Genomic DNA, 24187 nt, shown 5'->3' with positions numbered 1-24187 from the left:
TGGTTTAACTTTGGTATATGGTATTAATCTAAAAAAGTGTTCATTTCTCTCACATTTTCCAGTTTTGTGGCATACAGGCTTTTGTAGTAAGATCTAATGATTCTCTGAATTTCCTCTGTGTCTGTGGTTATGTCCCCCTTTTCATTTCTGATTTTATTAATTTGCAAATTCTCTCTCTGCTGTTTGATTAGTTTCAATAGGGGTTTATCAATCTTGTTGATTTTCTCCAGGAACCAGCTTTTTGTTTCATTGATTCTTTGGATTGTTTTCTGTGTTTCTATTTTGTTGATTTCAGCCCTTAGTTTGATTATTTCCAGTCTTCTACTCCTTCTAGGTGAGTTTGCTTCTTTTTGTTCTAGAGCTTTCAGGTGGGCTGCTAAGTCTCCAATGTGTGCTTTCTCTGTTTTCTTTAAGTGGGCACTTAGTGCTATGAACTTTCCTCTCAGGACTGCTTTCATAGTGTCCCATAGGTTTGAGTAGGTTGTTTCTTTATTTTCATTGAATTCAAGGAAGACTTTAATTTCTTTCTTTATTTCTTCCCTAATCCAGGTATGGTTAAGTAGTTGACTGTTCAGTTTCCATGAGTTCATAGGCTTTCTGGGGGTAGCATTGTTGTTGAATTCTAGCTTTAATCCATGGTTATCTGATAAGATACAGGTGGTTACAGATATTTTTTTGTAACTGTGGATGTTTGCTTTGTTACCGAGTATGTGGTCAATTTTCGAGAAGGTTCCATGAGCTGCAGAGAAGAAGGTATATTCTTTCCTATTTGGGTGGAATATTCTATAGATGTCTGTTAAGTCCATTTGATTCATTATCTCCAATAATTCTCTTATTTCTCTGTTAGGTTTCTGTCTGATTGACCTGTCCATTGGTGAGAGAGGAGTGTTAAAGTCTCCTACTATTAATGTGTGCAGTTTGATTGCTGCCTTGAGTTTTAGCAATGTTTCTTTTACGTACGTGGGTGCTTTTATATTAGGGGCATATATATTCAGGATTGAGACTTCATCCTGATGAATTGTTCCTGTTATGAGTAGAAAATGTCCCTCTCCATCTCTTCTGATTGATTTAAGTTTGAAGTCAACTTTGTTAGAAATTAGTATGGCCACACCTGCTTGTTTCTTAGTTCCATTTACTTGATAAGCCTTATCCCAACCCTTTACTCTGAGTAGGTGTCTGTCTTTGTGGTTGAGGTGTGTTTCTTGTAAACAGCAGAATGTTGGATCCTGTTTTCGTATCCAATCTCTTAGTCTGTGCCTTTTTATAGGTGAATTGAATCCATTGACATTAAGTGATATTAATGACCAGTGGTTGTTAACTCCCGTCATTTTTTTAGTATTAAATTTTGTGTGTTTCCCTTCTTCGAGTTGTGCTGGGGAAGGGTCTCTAGTTTCTGAGATATTGTGGTCATTGTTGGACTCCTTGGTTAGTGATTTTCCTTCTATTACTTTCTGTAAGGCTGGATTTGTGGCTACGTATTGTTTAAATTTGTTTTTATCCTGGAAAATTTTGTTTTCTCCATTTATAGTGAACGAAAGTTTTGCTGGGTATAGTCGTCTTGGCTTGCATCCAAAGTCTCTTAGTTTCTGCAGTACATCTATCCAGGACCTTCTGGCTTTCATGGTTTCAATAGAGAAGTCAGGTAGGTGTAAGTCTGATAGGTTTACCTTTATAAGTAACTTGGCCTTTTTCCTTTGCAGCTTTTAATATTCTTTCTTTGTTCTGTATGCTTTGTGTTTTGATTATTATATGGCAAGGGGATGTTTTTTTTTTTGATCCAGCCTATTCGGTGTTCTGTATGCTTCTTGAACCTTCATAGGTATATCTTTCTTTAGGTTGGGAAAGTTTTCTTCTATAATTTTATTAAATATATTTTCTATTTTTTTACTTATTTATTTATTTTTATTCTTTTTTAATTAAAATTTCCACCTGCTCCCCATTTCCCATTTCCCTCCCCTCCTCGCAAATATTGCCCTCCCCCCACTTCCCTCCCCCTATCCCCACTCCTCTTCTCCTCCCTCCACTCCATTCCCCCTCCCTCTCGATACTGAAGAGCAGTCCAAATTCCCTGTCCTGCGGGAAGACCAAGGTCCTTCTATCTACGTCCAGAAAGGTGAGGGTCCAAACAGGCTAAGCTCCCACAAAGCCAGTTCATGTATTAGGATCGAAACCTATTGCCATTGTCCTTGGCTTCTCATCAGTCTTCATTGACCGCCATGCTCAGAGAGTCCGGAATCAACCCATGCTTATTCAGTTCCAGACCAGCTGGCCTTGGTGGGCTCCCAATAAATAAGTTCCACTGTCACAGTGGGTGGGTGCATCCCTCGTGGTCCTGATTTTTTGCTCATGTTCTCCCTCCTTCTGCTCCTCATTTGGACCTTAAGAGCTCAGACCGTTGCTCCAAATTGAGACTCTGTCTCTACCTCGATCCATCGCCAGATGAAGGTTCTAAGGTGATATGCAAGATATTCATCAGTATAGGATAGGGTCATTTCAGGTTCCCTCTCCTTAGTTGCCCAAGGTACCAGCTGGGGACATATTCCTGGACACCTGCGAACCCCTCAAGAGTCAAGTCTCTTGCCAACCCTAAGATGGCTCCCTTAGATAGGATATATACTTCGCTGCTCCCGTATCCATCCTTCCTATATCCCAACCATCCCAATCCTCCGAGCTCCTCCCATCCTCCCCTTCTCATATTTCTCATCCCATTTCCCCTTTGCCCCATGCCACCTCACCCGCAAGTTCCCAGTTTTTGCCCTGGAATCTTGTCTACTTCCCCCTCTCCATGCGGATGACTATATGATTTTCTTTGGGTTCACTTTCTTATTTAGCTTCTATAGGATCACACATTATATGCTTAATGTCTTTTATTTTATGGCTAGAAACCGATTATGAGTGAGTACATCCCATGTTCCTCTTTTTGAGTCTGGGATACCTCACTCAGGATAGTGTTTTCTATTTCCATCCATTTGCACGCAAAATTCGAGAAGTCATTGTTTTTTACTGCTGAGTAGTACTCTAATATGTATATATTCCACACTTTCTTCATCCATTCCTCCATTGAAGGGCATCTAGGTTGTTTCCAGGTTTTGGCTATTACAAACAATGCTGCTATGAACATAGTTGAACAGATACTTTTGTCATTTGATGTGGCATCTCTTGGGTATATTCCCAATAGTGGTATTACTGGATCTTGGGGTAGGTTGATCCCAAATTTCCTGAGAAATCGCCACACTGATTTCCAAAGTGGTTGCACAAGTTTGCATTCCCACCAGCAATGAATGAGTGTGCCTCTTTCTCCACAACCTCTCCAGCAAAGGCTATCATTGGTGTTCTTGATTTTAGCCATTCTGACAGGTGTAAGATGGTATCTCAAAGTTGTTTTAATTTGCATTTCCCTTATCGCTAAGGAGGTTGAGCATGACCTTAGGTGTCTTTTGGCCATTTGAATTTCTTCTGTTGAGAATTCTCTGTTCAGATCAGTGCCCCATTTTTTTATTGGGTTCATTAGCATTTTAAAGTTTAGTTTCTTGAGTTCTTTATATATTTTGGTGATCAGACCTTTGTCTGTTGCAGGGTTGGTGATGATCTTCTCCCAGTCAGTGGGTTGCCTTTTTGTCTTAGTGACAGTGTCCTTTGCTTTACAGAAGCTACTCAGTTTTAGGAGGTCCCATTTATTCAATGTTGCCCTTAATGTCTGTGCTGCTGGGGATAAACGTAGGAAGTGATCTCCTGTACCCATATGTTGTAGAGTACTTCCAACTTTTTCTTCTATCAGGTTCAGTGTGTTCAGACTAATATTGAGGTCTTTAATCCATTTGGACTTGAGTTTTGTGCATGGTGATAGATATGGATCTATTTTCATTCTTCTACACGTTGACAACCAGTTCTGCCAGCACCATTTGTTGAAGATGCTCTCTTTTTTCCATTGAATACTTTTAGCTCCTTTATCAAAAATTAGGTGTTCATAAGTTTGTGGGTTAAAATCAGGGTCTTCTACTCGGTTCCATTGGTCGACTTCTCTGTTTTTATGCCAATACCAAACTGTTTTCAATACTGAGGCTCTGTAATAGAGTTTGAGGTCAGGGATGGTAATGCCTCCAGACGATCCTTTATTATATAAGATTGTTTTGGCTATCCTGGGTTTTTTGTTTCTCCATATAAAGTTGATTATTGTCCTCTCAAGATCTGTGAAGAATTTTGATGGGATTTTGATGGGGATTGCATTGAATCTATAAATTGCCCTTGGTAGAATTGCCATTTTTACTATGTTGATCCTCCCTATCCAAGAGCAAGGGAGATCCTTCCATTTTCTGGTATCCTCCTCAATTTCTTTCTTCATTGACTTAAAGTTCTTGTCAAATAGATCCTTTACTTCCTTGGTTAGGGTTACCCCAAGATATTTTATGCTATTTGTGGCTATCGTGAAGGGTGATGCTTCTCTGATTTCCATCTCTGCTTCCTTATCCTTTGTGTATAGGAGGGCAACTGATATTTTGGAATTGATCTTGTATCCTGCAATGCTACTAAAGGTGTTTATCAGCTGAAGGAGTTCTTTGCTGGAGTTTTTGGGGTCGCTTATGTACACTATCATATCGTCTGCAAATAATGAAAGTTTAACTTCTTCCTTTCCGATTTGAATCCCTTTGATCCCCTTATGTTGTCTTATTGCTATTGCTAGAATTTCAAGCACTATATTAAAGAGGTATGGAGAGAGTGGACAACCTTGTCGTGTTCCTGATTTTAGTGGAATAGCTTTGAGTTTCTCTCCATTTAATTTGATGTTAGCTGACGGCTTGCTATAAATAGCTTTTATTATAGTTAGGAACGACCCTTGTATTCCTAATCTCTCTAAGACCTTTATCATAAAGGGATGTTGAATTTTGTCAAATGCTTTTTCAGCATCTAATGAAATGATCATATGGTTTTTTTCTTTCAGTTTATTTATATGATGGATTACATTGATAGATTTTCGTATGTTGAACCAGCCCTGCATCTCTGGGATGAAGCCTACTTGATCATAATGGATAATTTTTCTGATGTGTTCTTGGATTCGGTTTGCCAGTATTTTATCGAGTATTTTTGCGTCGATGTTCATGAGTGAGATTGGCCTGTAGTTCTCTTTCTTGGTTGTGTCTTTGTGTGGTTTTGGTATCAGAGTAACTTCAGCTTCATAAAAGGAATTTGGCAATGACTTCTCTGTTTCAATATTGTGAAATACATTAAGGAGTATAGGTATTAGGTCTTCTTGGAAGTTCTGGTAGAATTCTGCATTGAAGCCGTCTGGACCTGGGCTTTTTTTGGTGGGGAGGTTTTTTATAACAACTTCTAATTCTTCGCGACTAACAGGTCTATTTAGATTGTTCACCTGTTCCTGGTTTAACTTTGGTATATGGTACTTATCTAAAAAAGTGTCCATTTCTATAACATTTTCCAATTTTGTGGCATACAGATTTTTGTAGTAAGATCTAATGATTCTCTGAATTTCCTCTGAGTCTGTGGTTATGTCTCCCTTTTCATTTCTGATTTTGTTAATTTGCGTATTCTCTCTCCGCCGTTTGATTAGTTTGGATAGGGGTTTATCAATCTTATTGATTTTCTCCATGAACCAGCTTTTTGTTTCATTGATTCTTTGGATTGTTTTCTGTGTTTCTATTTTGTTGATTTCAGCCCTCAATTTGATTATTTCCAGTCTTCTACTTCTCCTAGGTGAGTCTGCTTCTTTTTTTTCTAAAGCTTTCAGGTGGGCTATTAAGTCTCCAATGTGTGCTTTCTCCGTTTTCTTTAAGTGGGCACTTAATGCTATGAATTTTCCTCTTAGCACTGCTTTCATAGTGTCCCATAGGTTTGAGTATGTTGAGTCTTCGTTTTCATTGAATTCAAGAAAGACTTTAATTTCTTTCTTTATTTCTTCCTTGATCCAGGTGAGGTTCAGTAGTTGACTGTCCAGTTTCCATGAGTTCATAGGCTTTCTGGGGATAGCATTGTTGTTGAATTCTAACTTTAATCCATGGTGATCTGATAAGACACAGGTGGTTACCGATATTTTTTTGTAGCTGTGTAAGTTTGCTTTGTTACCGAGTATGTGGTCTATTTTCGAGAAGGTTCCATGAGCTGCAGAGAAGAAGGTATATTCTTTCCTATTTGGGTGGAATGTTCTATAGATGTCTGTTAAGTCCATTTGATTCATTACCTCCCTTAATCCTCTTATTTCTCTGTTAGGTTTCTGTTTGATTGACCTGTCCATTGGTGAGAGAGGAGTGTTGAAATCTCCTACTATTAGTGTGTGTGGTTTGATGACTGCCTTGAGTTTTAGTAACGTTTCTTTAACATAAGTGGGTGCTTTTATATTAGGGGCATATATATTCAGGATTGAGATTTCATCCTGGTGAATTGTTCCTGTTATGAGTAAAAAATGTCCATCTCCATCTCTTTTGATTGATTTTAGTTTGAAGTCAACTTTCTTAGAAATTAGTATGGCCACACCTGCTTGTTTCTTAGGTCCGTTTGCTTGATAAACCTTTTCCCAGCCCTTTACTCTGAGTAGATGTCTGTCTTTGTGGTTGAGGTGTGTTTCTTGTAAGCAGCAGAATGTTGGATCCTGTTTTCGTATCCAATCTCTTAGCCTGTGCCTCTTTATAGGTGAGTTGAGTCCATTGATATTAAGTGATATTAATGACCAGTGGTTGTTAACTCCGGTCATTTTTCCTTTCTTTCTTTCTTTTCTTTGGTAGTAGAGTTTGTGTGTTTCCCTTCTTCAAGTTGTGCTGGTGAAGGGTCTTTAGATGTCTGAGTTATTGTGGGCATTGTTGGACTCCTTGGTTTGTGATTTTCCTTCAATTACTTTCTGAAGGGCTGGATTTGTGACTACGTATTGTTTAAATTTGTTTTTATCCTGGAAAACTTTGTTTTCTCCATTTATAGTGAACGAAAGCTTGGCTGGGTATAGTAGTCTGGGCTTGCATCCATGGTCTCGTAGTTTCTGCAGTATATCTATCCAGGACCTTCTGGCTTTCATGGTTTCCATAGAAAAATCAGGTGTAAGTCTGATAGGTTTACCTTTATAGGTAACTTGACCTTTTTCCTTTGCAGCTCTTAATATTCTTTCTTTATTCTGTATGTTTTGTGTTTTGATTATTATATGGCGAGGGGATGTTTTTTTTTGGATCCAGCCTATTCGGTGTTCTGTATGCTTCTTGAACCTTCATAGGTATATCTTTCTTTAGGTTGGGAAAGTTTTCTTCTATAATTTTATTAAATATATTTTCTAGACTGTTGAGCTGCACTTCTTCCCCTTCTTCTACTCCTATTATTCTTAGGTTTGGTCTTTTTATTGTGTCCCATATTTCCTGAATGTTTTGTGATGAGAGTTTGTTGGCCTTGCTGTTTTCTTTGATCAGCGTGTTTATTTTCTCTATGGTATCTTCAGAATCTGAGATTCTTTCTTCTATCTCTTGTATTCTCTTGGTTATGCTTGTTTCTGTAGCCTCTATTCGTTTACCTAGATTTTCCATGTCCAGCCAGCCTTCTGTTTGTGTTTTCTTCTTTGCTTCCATTTCAGTTTTCAAGACTTGAACTGTTTCCATTATCTGTTTGATTGCTTTTCTTTGGTTTCCTAGGGTATCATTCACTGATTTACTCAATTCTTCAAACTTTCTGTTATACTTCTCATCTATTTCTATAAGGGCATTTTTTACATGCTGTTTAAGGGCATCAATCACTTTCATAAAGTCAATTTTTTCTACTTCTTCATGATTAAGGTGTTCGTGTCCTCCTGTTGTGAGGTCGCTGGGTTCTGGTGGTTTCATATTATTTTTCAGATTGTTGGGTGAATTCTTGCATTGGTGCCTGCCCATCTCTTTCTCCGAATGCTCTCCTATGGATCTTCTTTTACAAGATCAGGTCTCCTTGCCTACTGTTGTACCTTCCCAGTGATGGTACTCCCCAGTGATGGTTCTCCTGGTGCTCCAGTGATGTCTCTCCCCAATGATGGCTCTCCTGGTACCGAGCTCAGATCTCCGTTCTGGTTGGGTAGTTCATAAACAAAGTGCCTACCTTGCTTGGTGCAGGCAGGCCAGTGAAACAAAGGCACCTCTTCTATTTCTTTAAGGGAATTTTTCACTTCCTGTTTAAAGGTCTCTATTATTTTCATAAGGTTACGTTTAAGATTTCTTTTACTTCTGCGTTAGAATGTTCAAATCTTCTTGTTGCATGTTCACTGGATTCTGGTGTTATCATGTTGCTTTTCAGGATGTCAAAGGAATTCTTGTATTGGCACCTGCTCATCTCTTCCTCTATGGATCTGCTCAACATTGGTGCAGGGACTTTTGCTGGGCTCCAAGGACTTTGCAGACAAAAAAGGCAGACTTGGGAGGCAGGATGGGAAGATATAAAGAAGCCCCAGTGGCAGGAGCACTCCCTGCTGGCTTCCTGGACCCCTCAGCCCTATAGCAGGCTGAGTTGGGGGATCCAAGGACCTTGCAGATGAAAAGGAGTGCTTGGGGACAGGGTGGAATATGGTAAAGAAAGCCAGCAGCCTGGAACACACCCCGCTGAATGGCCACAAAAGCCCAGGCAATTGGAGGGTGCCTAGGCTGTTCCAAGGACCTTGTAGATTAAAAGGCTGGCTTGGGAGGCAGGATGGGAGGATACAAAGAAGCCCCAGTGACAGGAGCACTCCCTACTGGATTCCCAGGACCCCCAGCCCCCTTTATTTTTAAAACTTATTTTATTTAATTAATAGTTCATGCCCTTAATCTCCCCAACTCCCATCTACCCCCTAGCCATCCACCTTTCTCCTGTTTCCATTCAGAAAGTGGCAGACCTCCCATGGACTTGAACAAAGCCTAGCACATCAAGTTGAGGTAGGACAGAGCTCTTTTCCCTGTATCAAGCCTGGGCAAAGTAATCTAGCATATGAACAGGTTCCCAAAAGCCAGCTAAGTGCCAGGGACAGGTCCTGATATCACTGCTAGGAGCCCTACAAACAGACCAAACTACACAACATGCAGAGTGTCTAGGCTGCTCCCATGCAGGCTCCCTAACTGCTGATCCAGAGTCCATGGACTCCCACAAACTCAGGTCAGCTATCTCTGTGGGTTCCCCCATCATGACCCTGACCCCCTGGCTCATACAATACCTCCCCTCTTTCTTCAGGAAGACTTCCAGAGCTGGGAACAGTGCTAAGCTGTGTATCTCTGCATCTGCTTCTATCAGTTACTGGGTGAAGGCTCTCTGATGACAATTAGGGTAGTCACCAATCTGATTACAGTAGATGGCCAGTTTAGGCACCTTTTCCACTATTGCTAGGAGCCTTAGCTGGGGACAAGCAGGTTGTTTTTAAACTCACAAAGATCTACCTGCCTGTGTTTCCTGAGTGTTAAGATTAAACGACCATGTCACAAAGACCAGCTAATAGAATCTTTCCACTTCCAGGCATTTACAATGAGAAGCCATTCCTTGTTGCTGATGTAGGACCTCAGGAAATCTCAGAAAGAAATGTGACTCTCCTCTGTCACACACATCCTTCCTTTGGCATCTTCATCCTCTGCAGAGGTGGAAGTGCCTCCTTTCCTCAGAGCTGCTCACGTCAGGACCACAGCACATTTCTCATCTCCCCTGTGAGCCCTGGGAACAAGAGGACCTACAGATGCTTTGGCTCTCACAAACACAGTTCCTACTTGTGGTCACTGCCTAGTGATCCGCTTGAGTTTTCAATCCCAGGTAAGTATGTCTGGTTCTTGTTTCTTATCTTGGACAGGAGGTCTCAAGGGATTCCATGTGGGATATAGCAATTCCACTTTATGTCCCCTGTGTGCCACATGCTGCACACTGCACTGCTCTTCTGACCAAGGTTGCTCTATTCGTGTTATGGGCTCTGAGCATTATATGTCAATTCTATTATTTTGGGGACATATTCATCTGGGGAATAGACGTCCTCACCTATCCATTATGAGAATGATCTTTCAGAATGTTCCTTTCTGAGTTATATGTGTGACAAGTACATTACTAGCCGATGGTGACAGAAAAATTGAAAGAGTATCTGCTAGTTTCTCGATTGATGACAGTTTTTTAGATTTCAAGAGTTCATCTTGTTTTTTCTTTTGCCTTTTTGGTTATAATACATCATTTTCTCCCCTCCTTTTCTTCTACCTTAAACCCTCCCATGTACCCTTCCTTGTTCTCTTTCAAATCCGTGGCTTATTTTTATATCAATCATACACACATCAGTGTATATGCATGAATATATGTTTGGCATAACCTGCTTAGTCTGTATAATATGATTATATGTATGTTTGTAGAGCTGAGCATTCGTATTGAATAACCAATTCATGTTTTCTTCCCTGGGGAAGACTATTCCCCCACTCTCAGAATCCCTAGTTCTTTATAGTCGTTTTTGTAGAGTGAGGCCTCATGGGCTTTCTCCATCCACTATTGCATGTTTATCTTGTTGTCCTTGTCCAGCTCATGTTGAGGTTGCCATGTTGGTGAAACTTTATGCTATTGCTTCTGGAATTAGTAGGAGAAACAATCTCACAACAAACTCCCTGGTCCTTTGGTTCCTACAATCTTTCCTCCCCCTCTTTCACAATGCATGAGTTGTTTTGCAGATGTATCTATTGTGACTGTGCTCCACAACTCTGCATTTTGGTTTGTTATATTTGCTATGGTATATGTAATGTAATTTTTTTGGTTTTCATCTCTTGCATAAGGAAGTTACTTTGATGAGGAACTGGTGTGGGAAATTCTTCTGTATATGTGTTGCTTTTATTGGTTAATGTGTTGCTTTTATTGGTTAATGAATAAAGAAGCTGCCTTGGACTATGATAGTGCAGAGTAGAACTACAGTGGGAGAGGGGAACTAAACTGAATGCTGACGTAAAGGAAGGTGGAGTTGCAAAAAGCCATGTAGCCTCCACCGGGGTCAAACGCCTGCGCTGAAGCCCACTGAAACCTTGCCAGTAGACCACGACCTTGTGGCAATATACAGATTAATAGAAATGGGTTAATTTAAGATATAAGAGTAAGCCAGAAAAATGTTTAAGCTATTGCCCAAATAGTATTGCAAATAATACAGTTTCTGTGGGACTACTTCATGGTCTGTGCACCTGGAAACAAACAAGCCTCCTCCTACTACAAGGAGTGAATACTACACTTACTGTCCCACCACCCTTTGGTCATCATGGTGCCACCTCTGAACAGTCATCAGTCCAGTGGCGAATGGAGGAAACATTTTTTTGAATGTTAATTTTGCTTTTCTTTTTTGAAAATTAATTATTAAAAAATTTCACTTTATATTCCAACCACAGTTCTCCTTCCCACTCCTCCTCCTACTCCTTATTTTCCTCCCATCCCACCCCATCTAATCTTTCCAACTGGTAAGGGCTCCCATGGGGAATCAGCAAAGTCTGGCAGAATGTAGGAACCATTAACAGAAGAAAGCTCACATTTATTGATAGAGCGGACTTATTTCTTTATATCTTAGAACTCCTGGTCATTTGGGATGTCTTGGGGTTTTAAGAGACTGAACATGTTTCAGGTACGGGGAATAAAGTGGGTAGGGCCATGGAAGTTCAACTTGGGAACATACTTGAGATAGAATCTTGGGATAGAAAATATCAAGTGAGCATGGGTTAAAGATGGAAAAATGGGCATGTTGAGGCAGGAGGAAGAAATTACATGTAGGATAGAGAAGGGAATGATGCATGATGAGTTTCTGTGTGAGCAGGTGGTGTACAGTGGTCTTGTTGGGGTCTGCACATTCTTAGACATCTACTTTGTGTAGTATTTGCTGATGAAGTTTAATTTTACTGCTGCAGCCAAGAAATTCTCTGTGATATTTAGAATTATATATACAATGGGATTTTTGAGATTTATCTTTTGTAGACACTTAGCATACATCTCAACAGAGCCACAAATTGGAAAGCATCTATTCATCCCCCTCACATCTATCCTTGTAGGGATCTTCTTTGCTGTCAGTTCTTACATGGCTCATCATTCAACCACCTTTTATGTTTCTCTTCTTTTTTTTTTCAAATGTGAGTGGTATGTGGTGCATGTACATGAGGCTGTGGGTATTTTTCAGTTTGTTTATATGGTGTATTACATTGACAGATTTTTATATGTTGAACCATCCCTGCATCTCTGGGATACAGTTGACTTGATCATGGTGGATGAAGGTTCTTTGGATTCGATAATTCTCTGAATTTTCTCCATGTCTGTTGTTATGTCCCCCCTTTCATTTCTGATTTTGTTAAATTGAATATTCTGTCTCTGCCTTTTGGTCAGTTTGAATAAAGGTTTGTCTATTTTCTTTTTGATATTTTTTGAAAAACCAACTCTGTCTCATTGATCCTTTGTATTGTTTTCTATGTTTCCATTTTGTTGATTACAGCTTTCAATTTGTTTATTCCCTGCTGTCTAGTTCTCTTGGGCAAGTTTGCTTCTTTTGTTCTAAAGTTTTCAAATGTTCTGTTAATTTACTAGTGTGGGATTTTTTCCAGCTTCTTTATGTAGGCGTTTAGTGCTGTGAAGTTTCCTCCTAACACTGCTTTCATTGTGCCCCATAAATTTGGGTTTGTTGTGTGGTCATTTTCATTGAATTTCAGGAAGTCTTAATTTCTTCCTTTATTTCTTCCTTGACTCATTGTTGATTCAGGTGAGCATTGTTTAATTTCCATGTGTTTTTAGGTTTTCTGAAATTAGTGTTGCTGTTAAATTCTAGTTTTAAGCCATGGGGTTATTCCAATTTTTTTGTATTTGTTGAGGTTTGTTTTGTTACCGAGTATGTGGTTGGTTTTTGATAAAGTCAATGAGGTGCTGAGAAGAAGGTATATTCTTTTCTGTTTGGATGGAATATTCTACAGATGTCTGTTAAGTCCATTTGAGTCATAATACCTGTTAGTTCCCTTATTTCTCTACTCATTTTTTTATCTGACTGACCTGTCCAGTGGTGAGAGTGGAGTGTTGAAGTATCCCACTATTAGTGTGTGTGTGGTTTAATGTATAATTTAAGCTTTACAAGTGTTTCTTTGACATATGAGGGTGCCCTTGTATTTGGGGGCATAGATGTTCAGTATTGAGATTTCCTCCTGATGGATTTTTCCTGTGACTAATATGAAATGTCCTTCTTTCTCTCTTTTGATTGACTTTAGGTTGAAGTCTATTTTGTTAGATATTAGGATCGCTACCCCAGCTTATTACTTGTATCTTCATAGACATATCTTTCTTTAGGTTGGGAAAGTTTTCTTCTATGACTTTATTAAATATATTTTCTGTGCTTTTGAGTTGAACTCCTTTTCCTTCTTCTATACCTATTAGTCTTAGGTTCGGTCTTTTCATGGTGTCCCATATTTCCTGGATATTTGGGACAAGCTTTTTTTAGATTTAATGTTTCCTTTGACTAAAGAGTCTATTTCTTCTATTGTATCTTCAGCGCTTGAGATTCTCATGCCTTTCAGTAGCCCTTTATATCTTCACTCAGAGAGGTCTCAAGATATGTCATTCAAGTGGGATGCAGCAATTCCACTGTGTTTCAGTTGTGTGTTAAGTGTTGCACAGCGCACCACTGTCCTGTCTGGAATCATTTCATCTGTATTCTGGAATCTGAAGGTTATCTATTAATTATGTGAAATTAGGGCATATGCAGGTTGTCCTTTTGTAGAAGAGACATCATTACACATCATGATATGTAGTATTCTACCCAGTTCCTGACTGTGTAACTTACCATAGAGTGTGCACACTTGCAAACACAGAAACACACACCCCTCGCTAGCTAATAGTGATAGAGAATTTGAGAGTGCCTATGCTAATTTACTCATTCTGGAAGACTTGAATCTTTGTCTTATATCACATTTTATGAGCACATTGCTGCATATGAATAGCCATCACAGTAGTGGAGAAGGTATAAAGATATTTGCTGAAGAGAACAAGAGAAATTTTAATCAGGACTTGTAGGGTTATATAGGGAGAGAGCAGATCCAGCCTCCATGATGGATAAGATTCAGTTCTGTATACTTAGCTCATCCAGTGAGTTGGTATATTTCAGAGTTTCAGTGGGGGTGACATTTGGGTATGGAGACTAGGGGCACAGATGTGTTCTCTAAGAACTATAATGCAAGTATGAATTTTCACTTTGTAAATACAATCTGTGTCCTAAGTAGTTAATGACAAGAGCTATAATCACAGATTCTAATGAATATGCCAGAACCAAAAAGCCATGGTAACAGTATCCTAGTAATACCCCAACAAACAAGCAGGCTCCGTTCAATGCTACACAGCACCAATCCTCTTTAGATAGACTGTAATGATTTTGGTACAGGTTCAACATGCATCTCTTTTAGTGATTTGCTCCAAAGAAATATGATCCTTGCCTAATTCTGACATTGTAGAAATTGCAGTAGCTGGGTTTTGTAATCTAACTGCCTCAAGATCATCCAACCAAAAAGCCCCCTTAGTTGTCTATGAATTTGGCAGAAGTGGGCTTTCTATAACTCATGTAGAGATGTATTCTAAGACCAAATGTAGTGGTCATTAGAGAAAAAAAACATCTACAAATAAATTGATAAAATTAACACAAAAATTTTAAATATTTTTTCTCCACAGAGTCAAATTACAGATTAGAGAATTACATCCGGCTCATCCTGGCTATCATCATCCTGTTATGTCTCGGGGTTCTATTGCTGGATGCTTGGAGCAGCGGAGAGAGCCCATGAGGTCTTCAGACAGTACTAACCTGAAAGCCTAGCTACACCTTCCTACATCTCGTCAAAATGCTGGCAATAAAGAGTCTAAGAGGAGTTATGATCTCTCTGCTGAGTATTCAATGTCTGGAGATGTGGCATAAATCTTGTGATATGACTGGAATTTCAGAATTCTTTGTGTGGTGTTTGTAGGAGAGCTGGCCCAAGTGTCAGATGCCAGTTTTTCTTTTCTGTTTCCTGTGGGGCATATCTGTGTAGTGCCCATCCCTCATTTCTTTTTTTTTATTTATTTTTTTATTTCATTTTTTTATTCTTTTTTAATTAATATTTCCACCTGCTCCCCGTTTCCCATTTCCCTCCCCTCCTCCCAAATATTGCCCCCTCCCCCCACTCCCCTCCCCCTATCCCCACTCCTCTTCTCCACCCCTCACACCATTCCCCCTCCCTTTCAATACGGAAGAGCAGTCCAAATTCTCTGCCCTGTGGGAAGACGAAGGTCTTCTATCTACGTCCAGGAGGTGAGCGTCTAAACAGGCTAAGCTCCCACAAAGCCAGTTCATGTATTAGGATCGAAACCTAGTGCCATTGTCCTTGGCTTCTCATCAGCCTTCATTGTCCGCCATGCTCAGCGAGTCCAGTTTCAACCCATGCTTATTCAGTCCCAGACCAGCTGGCCTTGGTGGGCTCCCAATAAATTAGATCCACTGTCACAGTGGGTGGGTGCATCCCTCGTGGTCCTGATTTCCTTGCTCATGTTCTCCCTCCTTCTGCTCCTCATTTGGACCTTAAGAGCTCAGACCATTGCTCCAAATTGAGTCTCTGTCTCTACCTCGATCCATCACCAGATGAAGGTTCTAAGGTGATATGTAAGACATTCATCAGTATAGGATAGGGTCATTTCAGGTTCCCTCTCCTCAGTTGCCCAAGGTACCACCTGGGGACATCTCCCTGGACACCTGCGAACCCCTCTAGAGTCAAGTCTCTTGCCGACCCTAAGATGGCTCCCTTAGTTAGGATATATACTTCACTGCTCCCGTATCCACCCTTCCTATATCCCAACCATCCCAATCCCCCGAGCTCCTCCCATCCTCCCCTTCTCATGTTTCTCATCCCATTTCCCCTTTGCCCCATGCCACCTCACCCGCAAGTTCCCAGTTTTTGCCCTGCAATCTTGTCTACTTCCCCTCTCCAGGCGGATGACTATACGATTTTCTTTGGGTTCACTTTGTTATTTAGCTTCTCTAGGATCACACATTATATGCTCAATGTCCTTTATTTATGGCTAGAAACCGATTATGAGTGAGTACATCCCATGTTCCTCTTTTTGGATCTGGATACCTCACTCAGGATAGTGTTTTCTATTTCCATCCATTTGCACGCAAAATTCGAGAAGTCATTGTTTTTTACCGCTGAGTAGTACTCTAATATGTATATATTCCACACTTTCTTCATCCATTCCTCCATTGAAGGGCATCTAGGTTATTTCTAGGTTTTGGCTATTACAAACAATGCTGCTATGAACATAGTTGAACAAATACTTTTGTCATTTGATGGGGCATCTCTTGGGTATATTCCCAATAGTGGTATTACTGGATCTTGGGGTAGGTTGATCCCGAATTTCCTGAGAAATCGCCACACTGATTTCCAAAGTGGTTGCACAAGTTTGCATTCCCACCAGCAATGAATGAGTGTGCCCCTTTCTCCACAACCTCTCCAGCAAAGGCTATCATTGGTGTTTTTGATTTTAGCCATTCTGACAGGTGTAAGATGGTATCTCAAAGTTGTTTTAATTTGCATTTCCCTTATCGCTAAGGAGGTTGAGCATGACCTTAAGTGTCTTTTGGCCATTTGAATTTCTTCTGTTGAGAATTCTCTGTTCAGTTCAGTGCCCCATTTTTTATTGGGTTAATTAGCATTTTAAAGTCTAGTTTCTTGAGTTCTTTATATATTTTGGAGATCAGACCTTTGTCTGTTGCAGGGTTGGTGAAGATCTTCTCCCAGTCAGTGGGTTGCCTTTTTGTCTTAGTGACAGTGTCCTTTGCTTTACAGAAGGTCCCATTTATTCAATGTTGTCCTTAATGTCTGTGCTGCTGGGGATAAACATAGGAAGTGATCTCCTGTACCCATATGTTGTAGAGTACTTCCCACTTTTTCTTCTATCAGGTTCAGTGTGTTCAGACTAATATTGAGGTCTTTAATCCATTTGGACTTGAGTTTTGTGCATGGTGATAGATATGGATCTATTTTCATTCTTCTACACGTTTACAACCAGTTCTGCCAGCACCATTTGTTGAAGATGCTCTCTTTTTTCCATTGAATACTTTTAGCTCCTTTATCAAAAATTAGGTGTTCATATGTTTGTGGGTTAAAATCAGGGTCTTCTACTCGGTTCCATTGATCGACTTCTCTGTTTTTATGCCAATACCAAGCTGTTTTCAATACTGAGGCTCTGTAATAGAGTTTGAAGTCAGGGATGGTAATGCCTCCAGACGATCCTTTATTATATAAGAATGTTTTGGATATCCTGGGTTTTTTGTTTCTCCATATAAAGTTGATTATTGTCCTCTCAAGATCTGTGAAGAATTTTGATGGGATTTTAATGGGGATTGCATTGAATCTATAAATTGCCCTTGGTAGAATTGCCATTTTTACTATGTTGATCCTCCCAATCCAAGAGCAAGGGAGATCCTTCCATTTTCTGGTATCCTCCTCAATTTCTTTCTTCATAGACTTAAAGTTCTTGTCAAATAGATCCTTCACTTCCTTGGTTAGAGTTACCCCAAGATATTTTATGCTATTTGTGGCTATCGTGAAGGGTGATGCTTCTCTGATTTCCATCTCTGCTTCCTTATCCTTTGTGTATAGGAGGGCAACTGATATTTTGGAATTGATCTTGTATCCTGCAATGCTACTAAAGGTGTTTATCAGCTGAAGGAGTTTTTTGCTGGAGTTTTTGGTGTCGCTTATGTACACTATCATATCATCTGCAAATAATGAAAGTTTAACTTCTTCCTTTCCAATTTGAATCCCTTTGATCCCTTTAGTTGTCTTGTTGCTATTGCTAGAATTTCAAGCACTATATTAAATAGGTATGGAGAGAGTGGACAACCTTGTCGTGTTCCTGATTTTAGTGGAATAGCTTTGAGTTTCTCTCCATTTAATTTGATGTTAGCTGACGGCTTGCTATAAATAGCTTTTATTATACTTAGGTACGACACTTGTATTCCTAATCTCTCTAAGACCTTTATCATAAAGGGATGTTGAATTTTGTCAAATGCTTTTTCAGCATCTAATGAAATGATCATATGGTTTTTTTCTTTCAGTTTATTTATATGATGGATTACATTGATAGATTTTCGTATGTTGAACAGCCCTGCATCTCTGGGATGAAGCCTACTTGATCATAATGGATAATTTTTCTAATGTGTTCTTGGATACGGTTTGCCAGTATTTTATTGAGTATTTTTGCGTCGATGTTCATGAGTGAGATTGGCCTGTAGTTCTCTTTCTTGGTTGTGTCTTTGTGTGGTTTTGGTATCAGAGTAACTGCAGCTTCATAAAAGGAATTTGGCAATAACTTCTCTGTTTCTATATTGTGAAATACATTAAGGAGTATAGGTATTAGTCTTCTTGGAAGTTCTGGTAGAATTCTGCATTGAAGCCGTCTGGACCTGGGCTTTTTTTGGTGGGGAGGTTTTTATATTAACTTCTAATTCTTCGCGACTAACAGGTCTATTTAGATTGTTCTCCTGGTCCTGGTTTAACTTTGGTATATGGTACTTATCTAAAAAAGTGTCCATTTCTTTTACATTTTCCAATTTTGTGGCATACAGGTTTTTGTAGTAAGATCTAATGATTCTCTGAATTTCCTCTGTGTCTGTGGTTATGTCTCCCTTTTCATTTCTGATTTTGTTAATTTGCGTATTCTCTCTCCGCCGTTTGATTAGTTTGGATAGGGGTTTATCAATCTTATTGATTTTCTCCAGGAACCAGCTTTTTGTTTCATTGATTCTTTGGATTGTTTTCTGTGTTTCTATTTTGTTGATTTCAGCCCTCAATTTGATTATTTCCAGTCTTCTACTTCTCCTAGGTGAGTCTGCTTCTTTTTTTTCTAAAGCTTTCAGGTGGGCTATTAAGTCTCCAATGTGTGCTTTCTCCGTTTTCTTTAAGTGGGCACTTAATGCTATGAACTTTCCTCTTAGCACTGCTTTCATAGTGTCCCATAGGTTTGAGTATGTTGAGTCTTCATTTTCATTGAATTCAAGAAAGACTTTAATTTCTTTCTTTATTTCTTCCTTGATCCAGGTGTGGTTCAGTAGTTGACTGTCCAGTTTCCATGAGTTCATAGGCTTTCTGGGGATAGCATTGTTGTTGAATTCTAACTTTAATCCATGGTGATCTGATAAGACACAGGTGGTTACCGATATTTTTTTGTAGCTGTGTAAGTTTGCTTTGTTACCGAGTATGTGGTCTATTTTCGAGAAGGTTCCATGAGCTGCAGAGAAGAAGGTATATTCTTTCTTATTTGGGTGGAATGTTCTATAGATGTCTGTTAAGTCCATTTGATTCATTACCTCCCTTAATCCTCTTATTTCTCTGTTAGGTTTCTGTCTGATTGACCTGTCCATTGGTGAGAGAGGAGTGTTGAAATCTCCTACTATTAGTGTGTGTGTGGTTTGATGACTGCCTTGAGTTTTAGTAACGTTTCTTTAACATAAGTGGGTGCTTTTATATTAGGGGCATATATATTCAGGATTGAGACTTCATCCTGGTCAATTGTTCCTGTTATGAGTAAAAAATGTCCCTCTCCATCTCTTTTGATTGATTTTAGTTTGAAGTCAACTTTCTTAGAAATTAGTATAGCCACACCTGCTTGTTTCTTAGGTCCATTTGCTTGATAAACCTTTTCCCAGCCCTTTACTCTGAGTAGATGTCTGTCTTTGTGGTTGAGGTGTGTTTCTTGTAAGCAGCAGAATGTTGGATCCTGTTTTCGTATCCAACCTCTTAGCCTGTGCCTCTTTATAGGTGAGTTGAGTCCATTGATATTAAGTGATATTAATGACCAGTGGTTGTTAACTCCGGTCATTTTTCCTTTGTCTCTTTCTTTCTTTTGGTAGTAGAGTTTGTGTGTTTCCCTTCTTCAAGTTGTGCTGGTGAAGGGTCATTAGATGTCTGAGTTATTGTGGGCATTGTTGGACTCCTTGGTTTGTGATTTTCCTTCTATTACTTTCTGTAAGGCTGAATTTGTGGCTATGTATTGTTTAAATTTGTTTTTATCCTGGAAAATTTTGTTTTCTCCATTTATAGTGAACGAAAGCTTGGCTGGGTATAGTAGTCTGGGCTTGCTTCCATGGTCTCTTAGTTTCTGCTGTACTGCTATCCAGGACCTTCTGGCTTTCATGGTTTCCATAGAGAAATCAGGTGTAAGTCTGATAGGTTTACCTTTATAGGTAACTTGACCTTTTTCCTTTGCAGCTCTTAATATTCTTTCTTTATTCTGTATGTTTTGTGTTTTGATTATTATATGACAAGGAGATGTTTATTTATTTATTTTGATCCCGTCGATTCGGTGTTCTGTATGCTTCTTGGACCTTCAAAGGAATATCTTTCTTAAGGTTGGGAAAGTTTTCTTCTATAATTTTATTAAATATATTTTCTGGACCATTGAGCTGTACTTCTTCTCCTTCTTCTATCCCTATTATTCTTAGGTTTGGTCTTTTTATTGTGTCCCAGATTTCCTGAATGTTTTGTGTTGAGAATTTGTTGGTTATGCTGTTTTCTTTGATCAGAGTGTTTATTTTCTCTATGGTATCTTCAGTGTCTGAGATTCTTTCTTCTATCTCTTGTAATCTGTTGGTGGTACTTGTCTCTGTAGTTCCTGTTCGTTTATCCAAATTTTCCATCTCTATCCTTCCCTTGGTTTGTGTTTTCTTTATTACTTCCACTTCATTCTTCAAGTCTTGAACCGTTTCCCTTACCTGTTTTATTACTTTTTCTTGTTTCTCTTGGTTTTCTTGAGTATCTTTGAGAGATTTATTCATTTTCTCTACCGTTTTGTTTGTAATCTCTAATTGATTATGGCAGTTTTTCACCTCCTGTTTAAGGTCCTCTATTATTTTCATATAATTCACTTTTGAGTCGAATTCTTCTAACTTCTGGATTAGGGTGTATACTTCTTATTTCGGAATTCCTGGATTCTGGTGATGTCACGTTGCCTTTCAAGTTGTTGGGGGAATTCTTGCATTGGCGCCTGCCCATCTCTTACTTCAAATGGAGCCAGGAGAGGCCTGGTGTCTTGGACCAGTCTTTGCTGTGACTAACTCTCTGGGTGTATCTCCTCAGTGTAGGGGCAGGAACCATTCACTACTAGATGAACTCCTCAATACCAAAACAGGATGCCTGTTATTCCAATGACCCGCGGAAAGAAGGGCAAATGCAGGGGGTAGGTCGGGGTCGAGTAGAACACAGGCGACACTGCAGTGCAAGCTGGAGGTGCCTGCGCTCCCTTTCGGGGGGGTTGCTGAGGCCTGCCCGCTAGGCAGGCACTCACTGCTCTGGTTGGGTAGCCTTAGTGTAGGGGGGTTTGTGCTCTCTACCGGGACAGTCCGCCCCAGGATAGCACACACTCACCCGTCCAGATGGAACTTCTCAGCACCTACACAGGGACTCCTGGTAGCCACAATGAGCCAGGGACCAAGGGAAGTAGGGAGCAGGCAGAGCCGGTCCAGGAGAGCGCAGCAGACACTGCAGCCCCAGCAGCAGGGTCCCGTGTTCCCTGGTGGGGACCTTGAGGCTTGCCCTCTAGTCAGGCACTCACTGCTCTGGGTTGGTAGCCTTAGTGAAAGGGCAGGAAGCTGTTCCACAGCTAAGGACCTTGCAGACAAGGCTGGCTTGGGGGTGGGGGTGGGGGCGCGTGTGTAAGTAAGAAAGCCCTGCAGCAGGAGCTGGGGGAGGGGCGTTTGTGCTCTCTACCAGGACAGTCTGCCCCAGGATAGCACACACTCACCCATCTAGCTGGAACTTCTCAGCACCTACACAGGGACTCCTGGTAGCCCCAATGAGCCAGGGACCAAGAGAAGTAGGGAGCAGGCAGAGCTGCAGCAGGATCTGGGGGAGGGGCGTTTGTGCTCTCTACTGGGACAGTCCGCCCCAGGATAGCACACACTCACCCATCCAGATGGAGCTTCTCAGCACCTACACAGGGACTCCTGGTAGCCCCAATGAGCCAGGGACCAAGGGTAGTAGGGCGCATGCAGAGCTGCAGCAGGAGCTGGGGGAGGGGCGTTTGTGCTTTCTACTGGGACAGTCCGCCCCAGGATAGCACACACTCACCCATCCAGATGGAGCTTCTCAGCACCTACACAGGGACTCCTGGTAGCCTCAATGAGCCAGGGACCCCATCCCTCATTTCTTATTTCTCTTCATATGATTACCTTCTTCTTCTTTGTTCCCTTCTATCCTGTGGACATGCTACTTTGGAACGTGAGTGAATTGCATTGTTATGAACATAGCCATGTCATGGATTCCAACTCCCTATGCCTAGACACTTGGGAATGCCAAATCCTTCCCCTGGTCCTTGTGCAGATATTGATAGTGAGTGTAGTAAGTGCCATTTGCAGCTTCTTCATCCATGCTGACTGAAGCCTTAGACGTTCTTTTATGGAGAAGCCCTATGACGGGAGCTAACCTATCTCCCCATTCTTGACATATATAACATCAGCAGCTCAATGAGTTCCTAATTTGCTTGTGCATCTCCATAAGAGAGAGTACTTACTGTCCACATGACCCCAGCCTTACTTCTTTCACTTGAGTCTTCTTTCTTGATATCTTTCCCCTCAAGCCAGATTCTTTTTTTTTAAATATTTATTTATTTATTATGTATACAGTATTCTGTCTGTGTGTATGTATGCCTGCAGGCCAGAAGAGGGCACCAGACCCCATTACAGATGGTTGTGAGCCACCATGTGGTTGCTGGGAATTGAACTCAGGACCTTTGGAAGAGCTGGCAATGCTCTTAACCTCTGAGCCATCTCTCCAGCCCTCAAGCCAGAGATCTGCTGGGATTAAAGGCATGTGCCACCACTGCCTGGCTCAAACATCTTTTTAAAAGCTAAACATTCTGTACTTTCCTTCTGCCCTATGTTCTCAATCCTCTTACCGATTAACTCCCCCTCCCCATTTTCTGTATTTCCCTTCACCATCATCTGTGTTGTGTTATGCCACCTCCCTTAGGATTGTCTTTCTTCATCCCACTGAAGGTCCCATTCTACTTTTCTGGATACTTCAGCAGGTACGTCAAATTAAACACAGCAGCACATGTAAATATGCCACACTGAGATACACATATAAGTGAGAACATGCAACATTTGTCTTTTTATGTCTGGTTTAATTCACTCAGTATAATAATTTCCACGTCCTCCTGCATACATGCAAATTGCAGTTTTCTTTACAGCTGAGTAAAATCCCATTGTGTATAGACATCTGTCTTAGTCACTATTCTATTGCTGTGAAGATTCCCCATGACCAAAGGAACTCTTTTGAAGGGAAATATTTAATTGGGGCTTAATTAGAGTCTCAGAGGTTTAGTCCATTGTCATCATGGCATAGAAGTATGGCAGTACACAGGGAGACACTGGAGCAGTAGCTGAGAACTACATCCTCATCCATGTGCAGAGAGGGAGATTCTTGACTTGGCATAGGCTTTTGAAATCTCAAAGCTTACCCCATAGTTCCTTATACTTTCAGATAGTGCCCCTCCCTGGTGACCAAGCTTTCAAACCTATGAGCCTATGGGGACCATCCTTATTCAAATCTGCATGCTTCATTCCCTTGACTTGGCATTTGTGCACATGGCCATCACAGCTGCTTCTGTGCACCTGGTCATCACAGCTGCTTTTGTGCACCTGGCCATCACAGCTGCTTTTGTGCACATGGCCATCACTGCTGCTTTTGTGCACATGGTCATCACTGCCGCTTTTGTGCACATGGCCATCACTGCTGCTTTTGTGCACATGGTCATCACTGCCGCTTTTGTGCACATGGTCATCACAGCTGCTTTTTTCACTGCCACGACTCAACACTGTGATCACCTCTCCCCAGCATCTTTCCCTTCATTGTCAGTGCTCCTCACTGTGTGCTAGGGAGTTCTTATGCCTTTGGGGAATTTTGTGCAGGCTTTGAAGGTTGAAAATGTCTAAAACTGCAGACTCTTTAAAACAATTATTAACTAATTTTATTAATTTATTTTACATCCCAACCAAAGTCTCCCCTTGCTCTCTCCTTATTGTATGGAGACTGCTTGTTTGTTCCCAACTGCCCAGAACCTAAATAATCACATAGAAACTGTATTATTTAAATCACTGATTGGCCAATTATTTAAATGTACTGTTAGCTAGCTCTTACCTTTAGAATTAACCCATTTTCATGATTTTATATTTTACCACGAGGCTTGTGGCCTACTGACAGAGTTCAAACTGGCACCTTGC

The 24187-nt window shown here is 40.5% G+C and overlaps 1 protein-coding gene across 1 annotated transcript in view; it reads left to right on the top strand.

Moving 5' to 3' along the window:
- Positions 1–24187, top strand: part of LOC130868156 (leukocyte immunoglobulin-like receptor subfamily B member 1) — a 63209-nt gene that overhangs the window by 5646 nt on the left and 33376 nt on the right. Inside the window, exons 4-5 of the mRNA XM_057760411.1 lie at positions 9436–9723; positions 14605–14706. Of these exons, the coding sequence (XP_057616394.1) occupies positions 9436–9723; positions 14605–14706 (390 nt within the window). The remainder of the gene's footprint in view (positions 1–9435; positions 9724–14604; positions 14707–24187) is intronic.

This window comes from Chionomys nivalis, chromosome 2, assembly GCF_950005125.1.
Source record: "Chionomys nivalis chromosome 2, mChiNiv1.1, whole genome shotgun sequence".
NCBI classification, from domain to species: Eukaryota; Metazoa; Chordata; class Mammalia; order Rodentia; family Cricetidae; genus Chionomys; species Chionomys nivalis.
This window is presented reverse-complemented; position numbering and strand designations above follow the sequence as displayed.